The 22,517-nt window shown below is 44.9% G+C and overlaps 1 protein-coding gene across 1 annotated transcript in view; it reads left to right on the top strand.

Moving 5' to 3' along the window:
- The window catches only part of LOC135542910 (protein diaphanous homolog 3-like), a 1,769,082-nt gene that overhangs the window by 511,891 nt on the left and 1,234,674 nt on the right, over window positions 1–22,517 (top strand). The window contains exon 27 of the mRNA XM_064970053.1: window positions 8,971–9,109. Within this exon, the coding sequence (XP_064826125.1) occupies window positions 8,971–9,109 (139 nt within the window). The remainder of the gene's footprint in view (window positions 1–8,970; window positions 9,110–22,517) is intronic.

Genomic DNA, 22,517 nt, shown 5'->3' with positions numbered 1-22,517 from the left:
ATTATATAGAGACATGTCCAGTATTATATAGAGACAGGTCCAGTATTATATAGAGACAGGTCCAGTATTATATAGAGACAGGTCCAGTATTATATAGAGACAGGTCCAGTATTACATAGAGACATGTCCAGTATTATATAGAGACAGGTCCAGGTCCAATATTATATGGAGACAGGTCCAGTATTATATAGAGACAGGTCCAGTATTATATAGAGACAGGTCCAGTATTACATAGAGACAGGTCCAGTATTATATAGAGACAGGTCCAGTATTATATAGAGACAGGTCCAGTATTATATAGAGACAGGTCCAGTATTACATAGAGACAGGTCCAGTATTACATAGAGACAGGTCCAGTATTATATAGAGACAGGTCCAGTATTATATAGAGACAGGTCCAGTATTATATAGAGACAGGTCCAGTATTACATAGAGACAGGTCCAGTATTATATAGAGACAGGTCCAGTATTATATAGAGACAGGTCCAGTATTATATAGAGACAGGTCCAGTATTACATAGAGACAGGTCCAGTATTACATAGAGACAGGTCCAGTATTATATAGAGACAGGTCCAGTATTATATAGAGACAGGTCCAGTATTACATAGAGACAGGTCCAGTATTACATAGAGACAGGTCCAGTATTATATAGAGACAGGTCCAGTATTATATAGAGACAGGTCCAGTATTATATAGAGACAGGTCCAGTATTATATAGAGACAGGTCCAGGTCCAGTATTATATAGAGACAGGTCCAGTATTATATAGAGACAGGTCCAGTATTACATAGAGACAGGTCCAGTATTACATAGAGACAGGTCCAGTATTCTATAGAGACAGGTCCAGTATTACATAGAGACAGGTCCAGTATTACATAGAGACAGGTCCAGTATTATATAGAGACAGGTCCAGGTCCGGTATTATATAGAGACAGGTCCAGGTCCGGTATTATATAGAGACAGGTCCAGGTCCGGTATTATATAGAGACAGGTCCAGTATTATATAGAGACAGGTCCAGTATTATATAGAGACAGGTCCAGTATTATATTGAGACAGGTCCAGTATTATATAGAGACAGGTCCAGGTCCGGTATTATATAGAGACAGGTCCAGTATTATATAGAGACAGGTCCAGTATTATATTGAGACAGGTCCAGTATTATATAGACACAGGTCCAGTATTATATAGAGACAGGTCCAGTATTACATAGAGACAGGTCCAGTATTATATAGAGACAGGTCCAGTATTATATAGAGACAGGTCCAGTATTATATAGAGACAGGTCCAGGTCCAGTATTATATAGAGACAGGTCCAGTATTATATAGAGACAGTTCCAGTATTATATAGAGACAGGTCCAGTATTATATAGAGGCAGGTCCAGTATTATATAGAGACAGGTCCAGTATTATATAGAGACAGGTCCAGTATTATATAGAGACAGGTCCAGTATTATATAGAGACAGGTCCAGTATTATATAGAGACAGGTCCAGTATTATATAGAGACAGGTCCAGTATTATATAGAGACAGGTCCAGTATTATATAGAGACAGGTCCAGTATTATATAGAGACAGGTCCAGTATTACATAGAGACATGTCCAGTATTATATAGAGACAGGTCCAGGTCCAATATTATATGGAGACAGGTCCAGTATTATATAGAGACAGGTCCAGTATTATATAGAGACAGGTCCAGTATTATATATAGACAGGTCCAGTATTATATGGAGACAGGTCCAGTATTATATAGAGACAGGTCCAGTATTATATAGAGACAGGTCCAGGTCCAGTATTATATAGAGACAGGTCCAGTATTATATAGAGACAGGTCCAGTATTATATAGAGACAGGTCCAGGTCCGGTATTATATAGAGACAGGTCCAGGTCCGGTATTATATAGAGACAGGTCCAGGTCCGGTATTATATAGAGACAGGTCCAGTATTATATAGAGACAGGTCCAGTATTATATAGAGACAGGTCCAGTATTATATTGAGACAGGTCCAGTATTATATAGAGACAGGTCCAGGTCCGGTATTATATAGAGACAGGTCCAGTATTATATAGAGACAGGTCCAGTATTATATTGAGACAGGTCCAGTATTATATAGACACAGGTCCAGTATTATATAGAGACAGGTCCAGTATTACATAGAGACAGGTCCAGTATTATATAGAGACAGGTCCAGTATTATATAGAGACAGGTCCAGTATTATATAGAGACAGGTCCAGGTCCAGTATTATATAGAGACAGGTCCAGTATTATATAGAGACAGTTCCAGTATTATATAGAGACAGGTCCAGTATTATATAGAGGCAGGTCCAGTATTATATAGAGACAGGTCCAGTATTATATAGAGACAGGTCCAGTATTATATAGAGACAGGTCCAGTATTATATAGAGACAGGTCCAGTATTATATAGAGACAGGTCCAGTATTATATAGAGACAGGTCCAGTATTATATAGAGACAGGTCCAGTATTATATAGAGACAGGTCCAGTATTATATAGAGACAGGTCCAGTATTACATAGAGACATGTCCAGTATTATATAGAGACAGGTCCAGGTCCAATATTATATGGAGACAGGTCCAGTATTATATAGAGACAGGTCCAGTATTATATAGAGACAGGTCCAGTATTATATATAGACAGGTCCAGTATTATATGGAGACAGGTCCAGTATTATATAGAGACAGGTCCAGTATTATATAGAGACAGGTCCAGGTCCAGTATTATATAGAGACAGGTCCAGTATTATATAGAGACAGGTCCAGTATTATATAGAGACAGGTCCAGTATTACATAGAGACAGGTCCAGTATTACATAGAGACAGGTCCAGTATTATATAGAGACAGGTCCAGTATTACATAGAGACAGGTCCAGTATAGAGACAGGTCCAGTATAGAGACAGGTCCAGTATTATATAGAGACAGGTCCAGTATTACATAGAGACAGGTCCAGTATTATATAGAGACAGGTCCAGTATTATATAGAGACAGGTCCAGTATTATATAGAGACAGGTCCAGTATTACATAGAGACAGGTCCAGTATTATATAGAGACAGGTCCAGTATAATATAGAGACAGGTCCAGTATTATATAGAGACAGGTCCAGTATTATATAGAGACAGGTCCAGGTCCAGTATTATATAGAGACAGGTCCAGTATTATATAGAGACAGGTCCAGTATTATATAGAGACAGATCCAGTATTACATAGAGACAGGTCCAGTATTATATAGAGACAGGTCCAGTATTACATAGAGACAGGTCCAGTATTACATAGAGACAGGTCCAGTATTATATAGAGACAGGTCCAGTATTATATAGAGACAGGTCCAGGTTTGGTATTATATAGAGACAGGTCCAGTATTATATAGAGACAGGTCCAGTATTATATAGAGACAGATCCAGTATTACATAGAGACAGGTCCAGTATTATATAGAGACAGGTCCAGTATTACATAGATACAGGTCCAGTATTACATAGAGACAGGTCCAGTATTATATAGAGACAGGTCCAGTATTATATAGAGACAGGTCCAGTATTATATAGAGACAGGTCCAGTATTATATAGAGACAGGTCCAGTATTATATAGAGACAGGTCCAGTATTATATAGAGACAGGTCCAGTATTCTATAGAGACAGGTCCAGTATTACATAGAGACAGGTCCAGTATTACATAGAGACAGGTCCAGTATTATATAGAGACAGGTCCAGGTCCGGTATTATATAGAGACAGGTCCAGGTCCGGTATTATATAGAGACAGGTCCAGGTCCGGTATTATATAGAGACAGGTCCAGTATTATATAGAGACAGGTCCAGTATTATATAGAGACAGGTCCAGTATTATATAGAGACAGGTCCAGTATTACATAGAGACAGGTCCAGTATTATATAGAGACAGGTCCAGTATTATATAGAGACAGGTCCAGTATTATATAGAGACAGGTCCAGGTCCAGTATTATATAGAGACAGGTCCAGTATTATATAGAGACAGGTCCAGTATTATATAGAGACAGGTCCAGTATTATATAGAGACAGGTCCAGGTCCAGTATTATATAGAGACAGGTCCAGTATTATATAGAGACGGGTCCAGGTCCAGTATTATATAGAGACAGGTCCAGGTCCAGTATTATATAGAGACAGGTCCAGTATTATATAGAGACAGGTCCAGTATTATATAGAGACAGGTCCAGTATTACATAGAGACAGGTCCAGTATTATATAGAGACAGGTCCAGTATTATATAGAGACAGGTCCAGTATTACATAGAGACAGGTCCAGTATTATATAGAGACAGGTCCAGTATTACATAGAGACAGGTCCAGTATTACATAGAGACAGGTCCAGTATTATATAGAGACAGGTCCAGTATTATATAGAGACAGGTCCAGTATTATATAGAGACAGGTCCAGTATTACATAGAGACAGGTCCAGTATTATATAGAGACAGTTCCAGTATTACATAGAGACAGGTCCAGTATTATATAGAGACAGGTCCAGTATTATATAGAGACAGGTCCAGTATTATATAGAGACAGGTCCAGTATTACATAGAGACAGGTCCAGTATTATATAGAGACAGGTCCAGTATTATATAGAGACAGGTCCAGGTCCAGTATTACATAGAGACAGGTCCAGGTCCAGTATTATATAGAGACAGGTCCAGTATTATATAGAGACAGGTCCAGTATTATATAGAGACAGGTCCAGTATTACATAGAGACAGGTCCAGTATTATATAGAGACAGGTCCAGTATTATATAGAGACAGGTCCAGTATTACATAGAGACAGGTCCAGTATTATATAGAGACAGGTCCAGTATTATATAGAGACAGGTCCAGTATTATATAGAGACAGGTCCAGTATTATATAGAGGCAGGTCCAGTACATTATATATAGAGACAGGTCCAGTATTATATAGAGACAGGTCCAGTATTATATAGAGACAGGTCCAGTATTACATAGAGACAGGTCCAGTATTATATAGAGACAGGTCCAGTATTATATAGAGACAGGTCCAGTATTATATAGAGACAGGTCCAGTATTATATAGAGACAGGTCCAGTATTATATAGAGACAGGTCCAGTATTATATAGAGACAGGTCCAGTATTATATAGAGACAGGTCCAGTATTATATAGAGACAGGTCCAGTATTATATGGAGACAGGTCCAGTATTATATAGAGACAGGTCCAGTATTATATAGAGACAGGTCCAGTATTACATAGAGACAGGTCCAGGTCCAGTATTATATAGAGACAGGTCCAGGTCCAGTATTATATAGAGACAGGTCCAGTATTATATAGAGACAGGTCCAGGTCCAGTATTATATAGAGACAGGTCCAGGTCCAGTATTATATAGAGACAGGTCCAGTATTATATAGAGACAGGTACAGTATTATATAGAGACAGGTCCAGTATTATATAGAGACTGGTCCAGTATTATATAGAGACAGGTCCAGTATTACATAGAGACAGGTCCAGTATTACATAGAGACAGGTCCAGTATTATATAGAGACAGGTCCAGTATTATATAGAGACAGGTCCAGGTCCAGTATTATATAGACAATTGATGTTGTTGTGACCAGAAGATAATTGTCAAGATAGGTTTCTCTCTCTCCCTCTCTCCTCTCTCCCCCTCTCCTCCCTCCTCTTCTCTCTCCCCCTCTCCCTCCTCCTCTTCTCTCCCCCTCTCTTCTCTCCCCTTCTCCCCTCCCCTCTCCTCTCTTCTTCCCTCCTCTTCTCTCCTCCCCTCTCCTCTCTTCTCTCCCCTCCCTTCTCCTCTCCTCTCTTCTCTCCCCTCCTCTTCTCTCCCCTCCCCTACTCTCCTCTTCTCTCCCCTCCCCTCCTCTTCTCTCCTCTCCCCTCTTCTCTCCCCCTCTCCCCTCCCCTCTCCTCTCCTCTCCTGTAATGGGGTGATGCATTCCTAACCAGACTCACCAGATGTTAATGGTCTGAGAGAGAGAGGAGAGCAGAGGAGAGTAAATGCAACATACTCTCACCTCACATAGACTGCATTCCAAACAGACCCTATTCCCTATGTAGTGCACTACTTTTGACTAGTTCCAAATGATACCTGGTCAAAAGTAGTGTACTACATAGGGAATAGGGTATGTTTGGGATGCAGGCGTTCTCTAGAACATCCTTAAGTGTCCATAACAGACTCAGAACACAGTAGAGAACACTGGATAACGAGGCCTCGTCCTCCCCCTCTCTCTCTCTCTGTCTCTGTCTCTCTCTCTCTGCCTCTCTATCTCTCTCTGTCTCTCTCTCTCTCTCTCTCTCTCTCTCTCTGTCTCTCTCTCTCTGTGTCTCTCTGTCTCTCTCTGTCTCTGTCTCTCTCTCTCTGCCTCTCTCTCTCTCTCTCTCTCTCCTCTCTCTCTCTCTCTCTCTCTCTCTCTCTCTCTCTCTCTCTCTCTCTCTCTCTCTCTCTGTCTCTCTCTCTGTCTCTCTCTCTCTCTCTCTGTCTCTCTCTCTCTCTCTCTCTCTCTCTCTCTCTCTCTCTGTCTCTGTCTCTCTCTCTCTCTATATATCTGTCTCTCTCTCTCTCTGTCTCTGTCTCTCTCTCTCTCTCTCTCTCTCTCTGTCTCTCTCTCTCTATATATAGAGAGGGAGAGGCTGGGGTAGGAGAGAGGGAGAAGCTGGGGTAGGAGAGAGGGAGAGGCTATATATATCTGTCTCTCTGTCTCTCTGTCTCTCTCTCTTTCTCCCCTCTCTCATCATTATCTCATCTCCTCTCTCTCTCCTCTTCTCTCTCATATCCTCTCCTTCTCTCTTTATCATTTCTCATTCTCTCTCCCTCTCTCCTACCCCAGCTTCTCCCTCTCTCCTACCCCAGCCTCTCCCTCTCTCCTACCCCAGCCTCTCCCTCTCTCCTACCCCAGCCTCTCCCTCTCTCCTACCCCAGCCTCTCCCTTTCTCCTACCCCAGCCTCTCCCTCTCTCCTACCCCAGCCTCTCCCTCTCTCCTACCCCAGCCTCTCCCTCTCTCCTACCCCAGCCTCTCCCTCTCTCCTACCCCAGCCTCTCCCTTTCTCCTACCCCAGCCTCTCCCTTTCTCCTACCCCAGCCTCTCCCTCTCTCCTACCCCAGCCTCTCCCTCTCTCCTACCCCAGCCTCTCCCTCTCTCCTACCCCAGCCTCTCCCTCTCTCCTAACCCAGCCTCATTCTCTCTCCTACCCCAGCTTCTCCCTCTCTCCTACCCCAGCCTCTCCCTCTCTCCTAACCCAGCTTCTCCCTCTCTCCTAACCCAGCCTCTCCCTCTCTCCTACCCCAGCCTCTCCCTCTCTCCTACCCCAGCCTCTCCCTCTCTCCTAACCCAGCCTCTCCCTCTCTCCTACCCCAGCCTCTCCCTTTCTCCTACCCCAGCATCATTCTCTCTCCCTCTCTCCTACCCCAGCCTCTCCCTCTCTCCTACCCCAGCCTCTCCCTCTCTCCTAACCCAGCCTCTCCCTCTCTCCTACCCCAGCCTCTCCCTTTCTCCTACCCCAGCCTCTCCCACTCCTACCCCAGCCTCTCCCTCTCTCCTACCCCAACCTCTCCCTCTCTCCTACCCCAGCCTCTCCCTCTCTCTGAGTCTGAAGCCTGTTTTAGTGTGTTGTCTGAGGGAGTTGGAGATGAAGCTGAACTGTGTAATCTTCCTGTAGTGGTGGCTGGTAAAGATGTCTAGGTTTGGCAGCTGTCTGAGATGGGCCGCCCATATCATTACTATGTTCTCTTATCTCTCTCTCCTCTCCCCATCCATCTCTCTCTTATCTCTCTCTCTCCTCTCCCCATCCATCTCTCTCTCCTCTCCCCATCCATCTATCTCTTATCTCTCTCTCCTCTCCCCATCCATCTATCTCTTATCTCTCTCTCCTCTCCCCATCCATCTCTCTCTTATCTCTCTCTCCTCTCCCCATCCATCTCTCTCTTATCTCTCACTCCTCTCCCCATCCATCTCTCTCTTATCTCTCTCTCCTCTCCCCATCCATCTCTCTCTTATCTCTCACTCCTCTCCCCATCCATCTCTCTCTTATCTCTCACTCCTCTCCCCATCCATCTCTCTCTTATCTCTCACTCCTCTCCCCATCCATCTCTATCTTATCTCTCTCTCCTCTCCCCATCCATCTCTCTCTTATCTCTCTCTCCTCTCCCCATCCATCTCTCTCTTATCTCTCACTCCTCTCCCCATCCATCTCTATCTTATCTCTCTCTCCTCTCCCCATCCATCTCTCTCTTATCTCTCTCTCCTCTCCCCATACATCTCTCTCTTTTTCTCTCTCTCCTCTCCCCATCCATCTCTCTCTTTTTCTCTCTCTCTGAATGTCTATTTCATTTCAATTCAAGGGGTTTATTTGCCTGGGTAACATGTGTTTACATTACCAAAGCAAGTGGAATAGATGATGAACAAATCTCTCTCCTTCTGCCTCTCTCTCTCTGCCTTCCTCTCTCTATCTCTGCCTTCCTCTCTCTATCTCTGCCTTCCTCTCTCTATCTCTGCCTTCTTCTCTCTATCTCTGCCTTCCTCTCTCTATCTCTGCCTTCCTCTCTCTATCTCTGCCTTCCTCTCTCTATCTCTGCCTTCCTCTCTCTATCTCTGCCTTCCTCTCTCTATCTCTGCCTATCTCTCTCCTTCTGCCTATCTCTCTCCTTCTGCCTCTCCTTCTGCCTATCTCTCTCTCTGCCTCTCTCTCTCTCTGCCTCTCTCTCTTCTGCCTCTCTCTCTCCTTCTGCCTCTCTCTCCTTCTGCCTCTCTCTCCTTCTACCTCTCTCTCCTTCTGCCTCTCTCTCCTTCTGCCTCTCTCTCCTTCTGCCTCTCTCTCTCTGCCTCTCTCCTTCTGCCTCTCTCTCCTTCTGCCTCTCTCTCCTTCTGCCTCTCTCTCTCTCTCTGCCTCTATCTCTCTCTCTGCCTCTATCTCTCTCTCTGCGTCTTTCTCTCTACTTCTCTCTCTCTCTCTTCCCTCCCACAGCAAGCGCTGAAGGAGAACATGAGGAGGAGAGAGGCGGAGGAGAAACAGAGGAGAGCGTGGGTGGCCAAGGAGAAGGCGGAGAGAGAGAAGCAGGAGAGACAGCAACAGAAGAAGAGGAGACTGCTGGAGGTCAACGCAGGTAACGATGAACCACTGATCTCCTCAACACTGATAACACAATGTCTGGCTGAGGTCCTCAACACTGATAACACAATGTCTGGCTGAGGTCCTCAACACTGATAACACAATGTATGGCTGAGGTCCTCAACACTGATAACACAATGTCTGGCTGAGGTCCTCAACACTGATAACACAATGTATGGCTGAGGTCCTCAACACTGATAACTCAATGTATGGCTGAGCTCCTCAACACTGATAACACAATGTCTGGCTGAGGTCCTCAACACTGATAACTCAATGTATGGCTGAGGTCCTCAACACTGATAACACAATGTCTGGCTGAGGTCCTCAACACTGATAACACAATGTATGGCTGAGGTCCTCAACACTGATAACACAATGTATGGCTGAGCTCCTCAACACTGATAACTCAATGTATGGCTGAGGTCCTCAACACTGATAACACAATGTATGGCTGAGGTCCTCAACACTGATAACACAATGTATGGCTGAGGTCCTCAACACTGATAACACAATGTATGGCTGAGGTCCTCAACACTGATAACACAATGTATGGCTGAGGTCCTCAACACTGATAACACAATGTATGGCTGAGGTCCTCAACACTGATAACACAATGTATGGCTGACCTCCTCAACACTGATAACACAATGTATGGCTGAGGTCCTCAACACTGATAACACAATGTATGGCTGAGGTCCTCAACACTGATAACACAATGTATGGCTGATCTCCTCAACCAATATCTACTCAATGTCTGGCTGATCTCCTCAGACAATATCTACTCAATGTCTGGCTGAGTTCGACAGATAGTTTTTAGTTTGACATTTGGGTAAGGCGTTATATGATGCGTACCTATGAAGCATTATAACGTTCTTTGTGATGCCTTATGAGACACTTAAATGCTTTTCCGAAGACACCAGTCTCGGTCCGTTTTGGAGTGATGACTAACTGTTACCGTGTGAAACGTGGTTCTGATTCCGGTGTAGACTGTTACTGTGTGAAACGTGGTTCTGATTCCGGTGTAGACGAACTGTTACCGTGTGAAACGTGGTTCTGATTCCGGTGTAGACTGTTACCGTGTGAAACATGGTTCTGATTCCGGTGTAGACTAACTGTTACCGTGTGAAACGTGGTTCTGATTCCGGTGTAGACTAACTGTTACCGTGTGAAACGTGGTCCCTGATTCCGGTGTAGACTAACTGTTACCGTGTGAAACATGGTTCTGATTCCGGTGTAGACTAACTGTTACCGTGTGAAACGTGGTTCTGATTCCGGTGTAGACTAACTGTTACCGTGTGAAACGTGGTTCTGATTCCGGTGTAGACTGTTACCGTGTGAAACGTGGTCCCTGATTCCGGTGTAGACTAACTGTTACCGTGTGAAACGTGGTTCCTGATTCCGGTGTAGACTAACTGTTACCGTGTGAAACGTGATTCTGATTCCGGTGTAGATTAACTGTTACCGTGTGAAACATGGTCCCTGATTCCGGTGTAGACTAACTGTTACCGTGTGAAACGTGGTCCCTGATTCCGGTGTAGACTAACTGTTACCGTGTGAAACGTGGTTCTGATTCCGGTGTAGACTAACTGTTACCGTGTGAAACGTGGTTCTGATTCCGGTGTAGACTGTTACCGTGTGAAACGTGGTTCTGATTCCGGTGTAGACTAACTGTTACCGTGTGAAACGTGGTTCTGATTCCGGTGTAGACTAACTGTTACCGTGTGAAACGTGGTCCTGATTCCGGTGTAGACTAACTGTTACCATGTGAAACGTGGTTCTGATTCCGGTGTAGACTAACTGTTACCGTGTGAAACGTGGTCCTGATTCCGGTGTAGACTAACTGTTACCGTGTGAAACGTGGTTCTGATTCCGGTGTAGACTAACTGTTACCGTGTGAAACGTGGTTCTGATTCCGGTGTAGACTAACTGTTACCGTGTGAAACATGGTTCTGATTCCGGTGTAGACTAACTGTTACCGTGTGAAACGTGGTTCTGATTCCGGTGTAGACTAACTGTTACCGTGTGAAACATGGTTCTGATTCCGGTGTAGACTGTTACCGTGTGAAACGTGGTTCTGATTCCGGTGTAGACTAACTGTTACCGTGTGAAACGTGGTCCTGATTCCGGTGTAGACTAACTGTTACCATGTGAAACGTGGTTCTGATTCCGGTGTAGACTAACTGTTACCGTGTGAAATGTGGTCCTGATTCCGGTGTAGACTGTTACCGTGTGAAACGTGGTTCTGATTCCGGTGTAGACTAACTGTTACCGTGTGAAACGTGGTCCCTGATTCCGGTGTAGACTAACTGTTACCGTGTGAAACGTGGTTCTGATTCCGGTGTAGACTAACTGTTACCGTGTGAAACGTGGTTCTGATTCCGGTGTAGACTAACTGTTGTTGTCGCCTGTACAGAAGAGCCAAGAACTCAGAACGACCCATAACCTCTTTATCCACTGTCCTATTTGTCTGGCAGTAGTTGGTGGTGCCAGTCTCTGGTCCTGCAGAAACACTGCATTACTGACCTTTAACAAGGAGTCTGGTCTCTCTCTGTCTCTCGCTCTCTCACTCTGTCTCTCTTTGTCTATCTCTCTCTGTCTCTCTCTCTCTGTCTCTCTCACTCTGTCTCTCTCTGTCTCTCTCTCTGTCAATCTCACTCTCTCTCTCTTTGTCTATCTCAATTCAATTCAATTCAATTCAAGGGGCTTTATTGGCATGGGAAACATGTGTTAACATTGCCAAAGCAAGTAAGGTAAACAATAAAAATTAACAGTAGACATCACACATACAGAAGTTTCAAAACAATAAAGACATTGAAAATGTCATATTATATATATATATACAGTGTTTTTACAAGGTACGAATTTGAAAGGACACAAGATAAAATAAATAAGCATAGATATGGGTTGTATTTACAATGGTGCTTGTTCCTCACTGGTTGCCCTTTTCTCGTGGCAACAGGTCACAAATCTTGCTGCTCTGATGGCACACTGTGGAATTTCACCCAGTAGATATGGGAGTTTTTCAAAATTGGATTTGTTTTCGAATTCTTTGTGGATCTGTGTAATCTGAGGGAAATATGTCTCTCTAATATGGTCATACATTGGGCAGGAGGTTAGGAAGTGCAGCTCAGTTTCCACCTCATTTTGTGGGCAGTGAGCACATAGCCTGTCTTCTCTTGAGAGCCATGTCTGCCTACGGCGGCCTTTCTCAATAGCAAGGCTATGCTCGCTGAGTCTGTACATAGTCAAAGCTTTCCTTAATTTTGGGTCAGTCACAGTGGTCAGGTATTCTGCCGCTGTGTACTCTCTGTGTAGGGCCAAATAGCATTCTAGTTTGCTCTGTTTTTTTGTTAATTCTTTCCAATGTGTCAGGTAATTATCTTTTTGTTTTCTCATGATTTGGTTGGGTCTAATTGTGCTGCTGTCATGGGGCTCTGTAGGGTGTGTTTGTGTTTGTGAACAGAGCCCCAGGACCAGCTTGCTTAGGGGACTCTTCTCCAGGTTCATCTCTCTGTAGGTGATGGCTTTGTTGTGGAAGGTTTGGGAATCGCTTCCTTTTAGGTGGTTATAGAATTTAACAGCTCTTTTCTGGATTTTGATAATTAGTGGGTATCGGCCTAATTCTGCTCTGCATGCACTATTTGGTGTTCTACGTTGTACACGGAGGATATTTTTGCAGAATTCTGCGTGCAGAGTCTCAATTTGGTGTTTGTCCCATTTTGTAAAGTCTTGGTTGGTGAGCGGACCCCAGACCTCACAACCATAAAGGGCAATGGGCTCTATGACTGATTCAAGTATTTTTAGCCAAATCCTAATTGGTATGTTGAAATTTATGTTCCTTTTGATGGCATAGAATGCCCTTCTTGCCTTGTCTCTCAGATCGTTCACAGCTTTGTGGAAGTTACCTGTGGCGCTGATGTTTAGGCCAAGGTATGTATAGTTTTTTGTGTGCTCTAGGGCAACAGTGTCTAGATGGAATTTGTATTTGTGGTCCTGGTGACTGGACCTTTTTGGAACACCATTATTTTGGTCTTACTGAGATTTACTGTCAGGGCCCAGGTCTGACAGAATCTGTGCATAAGATCTAGGTGCTGCTGTAGGCCCTCCTTGGTTGGTGACAGAAGCACCAGATCATCAGCAAACAGCAGACATTTGACTTCAGATTCTAGTAGGGTGAGGCCGGGTGCTGCAGACTTTTCTAGTGCCCGTGCCAGTTCGTTGATATATATGTTGAAGAGGGTGGGGCTTAAGCTGCATCCCTGTCTAACCCCACGACCCTGTGTGAAGAAATTTGTGTGTTTTTTGCCAATTTTAACCGCACACTTGTTGTTTGTGTACATGGATTTTATGATGTCGTATGTTTTACCCCCAACACCACTTTCCATCAGTTTGTATAGCAGACCCTCATGCCAAATTGAGTCGAAGGCTTTTTTGAAATCAACAAAGCATGAGAAGACTTTGCCTTTGTTTTGGTTTGTTTGGTTGTCAATTAGGGTGTGCAGGGTGAATACATGGTCTGTTGTACGGTAATTTGGTAAAAAGCCAATTTGACATTTGCTCAGTACATTGTTTTCATTGAGGAAGTGCACGAGTCTGCTGTTAATGATAATGCAGAGGATTTTCCCAAGGTTACTGTTGACGCATATTCCACGGTAGTTATTGGGGTCAAATTTGTCTCCATTTTTGTGGATTGGGGTGATCAGTCCTTGGTTCCAAATATTGGGGAAGATGCCAGAGCTAAGGATGATGTTAAAGAGTTTTAGTATAGCCAATTGGAATTTGTTGTCTGTATATTTGATCATTTCATTGAGGATACCATCAACACCACAGGCCTTTTTGGGTTGGAGGGTTTTTATTTTGTCCTGTAACTCATTCAATGTAATTGGAGAATCCAGTGGGTTCTGGTAGTCTTTAATAGTTGATTCTAAGATCTGTATTTGATCATGTATATGTTTTTGCTCTTTATTCTTTGTTATAGAGCCAAAAAGATTGGAGAAGTGGTTTACCCATACATCTCCATTTTGGATAGATAATTCTTCGTGTTGTTGTTTGTTTAGTGTTTTCCAATTTTCCCAGAAGTGGTTAGAGTCTATGGATTCTTCAATTACATTGAGCTGATTTCTGACATGCTGTTCCTTCTTTTTCCGTAGTGTATTTCTGTATTGTTTTAGTGATTCACCATAGTGAAGGCGTAGACTCAGGTTTTCCGGGTCTCTATGTTTTTGGTTGGACAGGTTTCTCAATTTCTTTCTTAGATTTTTGCATTCTTCATCAAACCATTTGTCATTGTTGTTAATTTTCTTCGGTTTTCTATTTGAGATTTTTAGATTTGATAGGGAAGCTGAGAGGTCAAATATACTGTTAAGATTTTCTACTGCCAAGTTTACACCTTCACTATTACAGTGGAACGTTTTACCCAGGAAATTGTCTAAAAGGGATTGAATTTGTTGTTGCCTAATTGTTTTTTGGTAGGTTTCCAAACTGCATTCCTTCCATCTATAGCATTTCTCAATGTTACTCAGTTCCTTTGGCTTTGATGCCTCATGATTGAGTATTGCTCTGTTTAGGTAGACTGTGATTTTGCTGTGGTCTGATAGGGGTGTCAGTGGGCTGACTGTGAACGCTCTGAGAGACTCTGGGTTGAGGTCAGTGATAAAGTAGTCTACAGTACTACTGCCAAGAGATGAGCTATAGGTGTACCTACCATAGGAGTCCCCTCGAAGCCTACCATTGACTATGTACATACCCAGCGTGCGACAGAGCTGCAGGAGTTGTGACCCGTTTTTGTTGGTTATGTTGTCATAGTTGTGCCTAGGGGGCATACGGGGAGGGAATGCTGTCACCTCCAGGCAGGTGTTTGTCCCCCTGTGTGCTGAGGGTGTCAGGTTCTTGTCCGGTTCTGGCATTTAGGTCGCCACAGACTAGTACATGTCCCTGGGCCTGGAAGTGATTGATTTCCCCTCCAGGATGGAGAAGCTGTCTTCATTAAAATATGGGGATTCTAGTGGGGGGATATAGGTAGCACACAGGAGGACATTTTTCTCTGTTAGAATAATTTCCTTTTGAATTTCTAGCCAAATGTAGAATGTTCCTGTTTTGATTAATTTAATGGAGTGAGTTAGGTCTGCTCTATACCAAATTAGCATACCCCCGAGTCCCTTCCCTGTTTCACACCTGGTAGTTTGGTGGATGGGACTACCAGCTCTCTGTAACCTAGAGGGCATCCAGTGGGTCTGTCTCCTCTATACCAGGTTTCTTGCAGGATGACAATGTCTGTATTACCGATTTCTTTGGTGAAGTCCGGGTTTCTGCTCTTCAGGCCAAAGGCAGATGACCTCAGGCCTTGGATATTCCAGGATGAAATAGTAAAGGCTTTTTGTTCCATAAAGTGTCCAATGTTGTTGGTTGTGGTTTGGCCTCAGGCCAGTAAGTGTGAGCAGAGTCTGCTGAGCATCTGGTACATGCCATTGGCTTGGGCGAGTGTGAGAGTGGGGGTTGGGACTGTTTGCCCGCTCACTACCTGGGCGTATGTGTGGCTTCCATGTTGAGGCCCTCTTTGCGGGGGTGGGGTGCATGGGGTGGGCAGGAGTGGCATAGGTCTGATCTGAGGGGGCCTAAATGGGGTGTGGGCATGGTTGACGTGGGGGGGTGTTGATTGGTGGGGGTAGGGGTGTGGATGTGTCTGGGTGTGCGGTGGTCTGGGTGTAATTCCTCTTGGCGTGGGTCCTCTATGTGTAGGTCCAGGGGGTGGTCTCGCAGGTCTGGGTGGGGTGTCTATTGATCTGTTCCTCCTGTGTGAAGTGTTGGGGATACGTTTGAGAGCGATGTCCTTTAGAGTTCGGGCAAAGATGGGCACTGCTGCCTTGTAGAGGTGGACCTGGTCATAGAGGCTGTTCAAGTCCAGGGTGGAGTGGTGGGCCAGGAAAACGTTTGGTTTTGAGGCACAGTCACGGGAAATACTTGCGTTTACCCGCTGTATTGTGGCAGGGTGGAAGTCTTTTCGTGGTAGCAGGGTGGAGATAACCACTTGTGCGTTGGGGAAAGTAGAAGAAGCCTTTTCAATCACTCCCTTCAGTGCTGTGGCCACTCTTTCCTGTTGTGCCCTCAGGTCGTTTGTGCCTGTGTGTATTATTATGTGGCTGGGTGAGCCTAGTTTGGCCTCAGACAGAAGGTCTAGGGCGCTCTGGGTGTTTGGACACCAGAGTTTAGATACACTGTGTTTGGGAAAAAGTTTTTTTTTTCTTCTATATATTTCCCATTTGAGTCCATAAGTAGTACAATCTGTGTCTTGTGTTTGTCCTCAGTGGGTGTGGGGGGGTTATCAGAAGGGCTATCAGGGTGGCTGACAGGGGGGGTGCTCAGAGGGGGTGAGAGCCGGCGGGCTTGGGGTTCTTCATTTGTCTGTTCTGCTGTGGTGTTGAGACTTTTGTTGGGTGCTGAGGTGGGCTGTTCTGCTTGCTCCTCTGTGGGGGTGGCCACCTCTCTAGTGGGTTGTTCTCTGTCACACGCCGTCCCCCTCAACCTCTCCTCCATCCCCCTCACCCTCTCCTCCATCCCCCTCACCCTCTCCTCCATCCCCCTCAACCTCTCCTCCACCAGCAGTCTGATACTCTCCTCTAGTGCTCTGTTCTGCTCCTCTTTCTCCTGTTGTATTTGTCTCACCACTGTCCAAAGTGCAGATATGTCTCTGTCCACCTCCAGCTCTCCTGGTCTGGTTAAGGGGCTGTTGTTGTGCTGGGCTGTTGTCTGGGTCTGTGCTGACTGAAGTGTGATCACCTGCTGTTCCAGCTCCACCTGTCTTATCTCCAGCTGGGTGAATTTGTCCTTCATTTCAATGAGGGAGTGATAATCTGTGTTGGGGGTTGACTCTCCGCTGGGGGTTGCTCGTCTGTGGGGTTACATAGTGAAGAGGTCTGGTCTGACCCGCTCGTTGTGGGGGTATCTTTATCAAGGGAGAGCTTCTCCTGCTGGGCTAATTCTTTGATTAGGTGAAAGTCCAGCTGAAACTGTTTGGGGTTACTTTGTACCATCACTGTTCCGGACTTATAGATATTAATATTACTTGACTCAGAGTCCTCGTTATCAAGTATTCTGAGTTTCCAGCCCTCGTTAACCCCCCCTCTCTTAACAAAGGGGTAGTGTGCTAATATAGCACTGTGCCATGCCAGGGGATGGTTTGTGTGGAAGATAAGGTTGCTGATGTTCCCATTTTTGTAATAGTCAGCAAAAAGTGTCTCTTGATTTTCCATAAGGAGCTTCATTTTGTAATCTTTTCTTGACTTATCATTCTTTACATGCAAAGGGTACTGTATTTTAATTACCTCTGAACAGCGGGAGGGAGCCTCTAAGGCCTCTCCATTTGGTTGGGGTAGACTGTGTGACTCTCCTGCCATTGTTGGGCTAATGGGCTTTGACACCTCTCACTTGACACGTCAGTACTAGTTGAAGCTGTATCAAGCTTGGCAGAATTATGTTAGAATTCAGTCCTTATAAAGTAATGTTTTGTATTTTTCTTCTTGGCTTTTGGCTTTTAAAATATAGTTTCGGACTAAGCATTACTCACTCAGTTCCAGGTTGGATGGGGTTTTCCAGGTTTCTGTTGTTTTCCAGAGAATTTGCTGTATAGAGAATAAATCTTGGTAGTTGTGAACCTTCCAGGTGATTCCGTAATTCCGTCCAAAATCAGGTTGTAGGTTTTAAGTTTTGATTTGAAGTGGGGGTTATGTTGTAGAGGGTAGAATCCAGTATGTGTTCCTGACAAAAAATCCAAGTTTATCTAACTCCTAATCTATCTTTTTTAAAGAAAATGCTGAAAAATGCAGGAGCTCATCTTATTGTGTTATTTGTCCATATCGCCTCTGTCTATCTCTGTCTCTCTCTCTGTCTATCTCTCTGTCTCTCTCTCTCTCTCTCTCTGTCTCTCTCTCTCTGTCTCTCTCTCTCTGTCTCTCTCTCTCTCTGTCTCGCTCTCTCTCTATCTCTCTCTCTGTATATCTCTCTGTCTCTCTCTCTCTGTCTATCTCTCTGTCTCTCTCTCTCTCTGTCTCTCTCTCTCTCTCTCTCTCTCTCTGTATATCTCTCTGTCTCTCTCTCTCTCTCTGTCCCTCTCTCTCACTCTGTCTCTCTCTCACTCTGTTTCTCTCTCTCTCTGTCTATCTCTCTGTCTCTCCCTCCCCCTCTCTCTCTCTCTCTCTCTCAATTCAATTCAATTCAAAGGGGCTTTATTGACATGGAAACATGTGTTAACATTGCCAAAGCAAGTGAGGCACATACTATACAAAAGTGATAAATAAGCATAAATATGGGTTGTATTTACAATGGTGTTTGTTCTTCAGTGGTTGCCCTTTTCTTGCCCTTTTCTCTCTCTCTCTTGGCTGTCGGCTGCTGATTTCTTCTCTCCACACTGTGACATGAGGGAGGGAGAGAAGCATGGAGGAAGGAGAGAAGCATGGAGGAGGGGGAGAAGCATGGAGGAGGGGGAGAAGCATGAGGAGGGAGAGAAGCATGGGGAGGGAGAGAGGCACGGGGGAGGGAGAGGAGTATGGAGGAGGGAGAGGAGTATGGAGGAGGGAGAGAAGCATGAAGGAGGGAAAAGCATGGGGGAGGGAGAGAAGTATGGGGGAGGGAGAGAAGTATGGGGGAGGGAGAGAAGTATGGGGGAGGGAGAGAAGTATGGGGGAGGGAGAGAAGAATAGAGGAGGGAGAGAAACATGGAGGACGGAGAGAAGCACAAACAGGTGACCATTGCTGGAAAAAAAGACAACTACTGTTGTCCTGGTTACAGAGAGGAGAGTCACAGCTCTCTGTGAGGATGTCCTGTATTTACAGCCACTTTACAACCAGAGGAGACTGTAGGTCTGAAGAGACTAAAATACATCTGATCATTCCACATCCTGTTTAGACTGCAAGCACATCAAAATATAAATCATAGCATTTCCTGTTTACGTTAAATGAAATGTCTGACTGTTGTAATTATTATAGACCACCCTCTCCGTTGTCCATTATAACACGTATCTATAGTAACTGTCCATTATAACACGTATCTATAGTAACTGTCCATTATAACACGTATCTATAGTAACTGTCCATTATAACAGGTAGCTATAGTAACTGTCCATTATAACACGTATCTATAGTAACTGTCCATTATAACACGTATCTATAGTAACTGTCCATTATAACACGTATCTATAGTAACTGTCCATTATAACAGGTAGCTATAGTAACTGTGCATTATAACACGTATCTATAGTAACTGTCCATTATAACAGGTATCTATAGTAACTGTCCATTATAACAGGTATCTATAGTAACTGTCCATTATAACATGTATCTATAGTAACTGTCCATTATAACATGTATCTATAGTAACTGTCCATTATAACAGGTATCTATAGTAACTGTCCATTATAACAGGTAGCTATAGTAACTGTCCATTATAACAGGTAGCAACAGTAACTGTCCATTATAACACGTATCTATAGTAACTGTCCATTATAACACGTATCTATAGTAACTGTCCATTATAACAGGTATCACGTTAAATAATAGTTACATTTATTGTGTTATTTGTCCATATCGCCCAGGTCTATCTGTGTGTCACACACACACACTGTGTCAAGCACATTCCCAGGCAGTGAACCCTGGAGTATATTCACGAGGAAACAAATCAGGACTGGTTTTGACCCGGGACAGCAGTTGAGTGTAATTATGATCAGGTAGATGAGATAAGAGGCAGGACGGTGGAACCCCAGGCTCGGTGTTTACGGTGAAATACCCCCTGGGGGTCGTCCTGATTCTAGACCTGGGCTCCCCAACCCTCTTCCTGGAGGACGGTGGACCTACAGGCTCGGTGTTTACGGTGAAATACCCCCTGGGGGTCGTCCTGATTCTAGACCTGGGCTCCCCAACCCTCTTCCTGGAGGACGGTGGACCTACAGGCTCGGTGTTTACGGTGAAATACCCCTGGGGGTCGTCCTGATTCTAGACCTGGGCTCCCCAACCCTCTTCCTGGAGGACGGTGGACCTACAGGCTCGGTGTTTACGGTGAAATACCCCCTGGGGGTCGTCCTGATTCTAGACCTGGGCTCCCCAACCCTCTTCCTGGAGGACGGTGGACCTACAGGCTCGGTGTTTACGGTGAAATACCCCCTGGGGGTCGTCCTGATTCTAGACCTGGGCTCCCCAACCCTCTTCCTGGAGGACGGTGGACCTACAGGCTCGGTGTTTACGGTGAAATACCCCCTGGGGGTCGTCCTGATTCTAGACCTGGGCTCCCCAACCCTCTTCCTGGAGGACGGTGGATCTCCATGAAGAGGGTTAGACTGAACACCTACAGGACAGTAGATCTCCAGGAAGAGGGTTGGACTGAACACCTACAGGACAGTAGATCTCCAGGAAGAGGGTTGGACTGAACACCTACAGGACAGTAGATCTCCAGGAAGAGGGTTGGACTGAACACCTACAGGACAGTAGATCTCCAGGAAGAGGGTTAGACTGAACACCTACAGGACAGTAGATCTCCAGGAGGAGGGTTGGACTGAACACCTACAGGACAGTAGATCTCCAGGAAGAGGGTTGGACTGAACACCTACAGGACAGTAGATCTCCAGGAGGAGGGTTGGACTGAACACCTACAGGACAGTAGATCTCCAGGAAGAGGGTTGGACTGAACACCTACAGGAAGAGGGTTGGACTGAACACCTACAGGACAGTAGATCTCCAGGACGAGGGTCGGACTGAACACCTACAGGAAGAGGGTTGGACTAAAAACCTACAGGACAGTAGATCTCCAGGAAGAGGGTTGGACTGAAAACCTACAGGACAGTAGATCTCCAGGAAGAGGGTTGGACTGAACACCTACAGGACAGTAGATCTCCAGGAAGAGGGTTGGACTGATAACCTACAGGACAGTAGATCTCCAGGAAGAGGGTTGGACTGAACACCTACAGGACAGTAGATCTCCAGGAAGAGGGTTGGACTGAACACCTACAGGACGGTAGATCTCCATGAAGAGGGTTGGACTGAACACCTACAGGACTGTAGATCTCCAGGACGAGGGTCGGACTGAACACCTACAGGACAGTAGATCTCCAGGAAGAGGGTTGGACTGAACACCTACAGGACAGTAGATCTCCAGGAAGAGGGTTGGACTGAACACCTACAGGACAGTAGATCTCCAGGACGAGGGTCGGACTGAACACCTACAGGAAGAGGGTTGGACTAAAAACCTACAGGACAGTAGATCTCCAGGAAGAGGGTTGGGCTGTCCTGTTCTTGACAAACAGATCTTAATTTCTATGCTACAAACTCCAGAACTCAAGAGGTGATTTTAAACTTTTCAATTTAAGAGAACTAGCACAGAGAGAGAGAGATAAAACTTCAGCCAACATTTTGTCACTGTGGCTTATAGAGAAATGTGCCATGTGCTGAGAAGCCTGAAATACATTTAGATACGCTGAAATTAAGACAACGCAAAACCAAGACGCTCTTGATATCCCTGAGGAATGGGATGACACACACACTGAGTCACTCTCTAACACACACACACACACACACACTGAGTCACTCTCTAACACACACATACACACACACACACACACACACACACACACACTGAGTCACTCTCTAACACACACGTACACACACACACACACACACACACTGAGTCACACTCTAACACACACACACACTCTGTCACTCAAACACAAACTAAAGGAACCTGTATCCCATCCAACCTCTCTACTTCCCTGTACACACTTAACCAGTATCCCTTCTAACCTCTCTACTTCCCTGTACACACTTAACCAGTATCCCTTCTAACCTATCTACGGCCCTGTACACACTTAACCAGTATCCCTTCTAACCTCTCTACTTCCCTGTACACACTTAACCAGTATCCCTTCTAACCTCTATACGACCCTGTACACACTTAACCAGTATCCCTTCTAACCTCTCTACTTCCCTGTACACACTTAACCAGTATCCCTTCTAACCTCTCTACGACCCTGTACACACTTAACCAGTATCCATTCTAACCTCTCTACTACCCTGTACACACTTAACCAGTATCCCTTCTAACCTCTCTACGACCCTGTACACACTTAACCAGTATCCCTTCTAACCTCTCTACGACCCTGTACACACTTAACCAGTATCCCTTCTAACCTCTCTCCTGCCCTCTTAACCAGTATCCCTTCTATGCGCACTACACACTTAACCAGTATCCCTTCTAACCTCTCTACCACCCTGTACACACTTAACCAGTATCCCTTCTAACCTCTCTCCTACCCTCTTATCCAGTATCCCTTCTAACCTCTCTACCACTCTGTACCCTCTTATCCAGTATCCCTTCTAACCTCTCTACCACTCTGTACACACTTAACCTGTATCCCTTCTAACCT

This window comes from Oncorhynchus masou, chromosome 7 (genome assembly GCF_036934945.1).
Source record: "Oncorhynchus masou masou isolate Uvic2021 chromosome 7, UVic_Omas_1.1, whole genome shotgun sequence".
NCBI lineage: Eukaryota > Metazoa > Chordata > Actinopteri > Salmoniformes > Salmonidae > Oncorhynchus > Oncorhynchus masou.
This window is presented reverse-complemented; position numbering and strand designations above follow the sequence as displayed.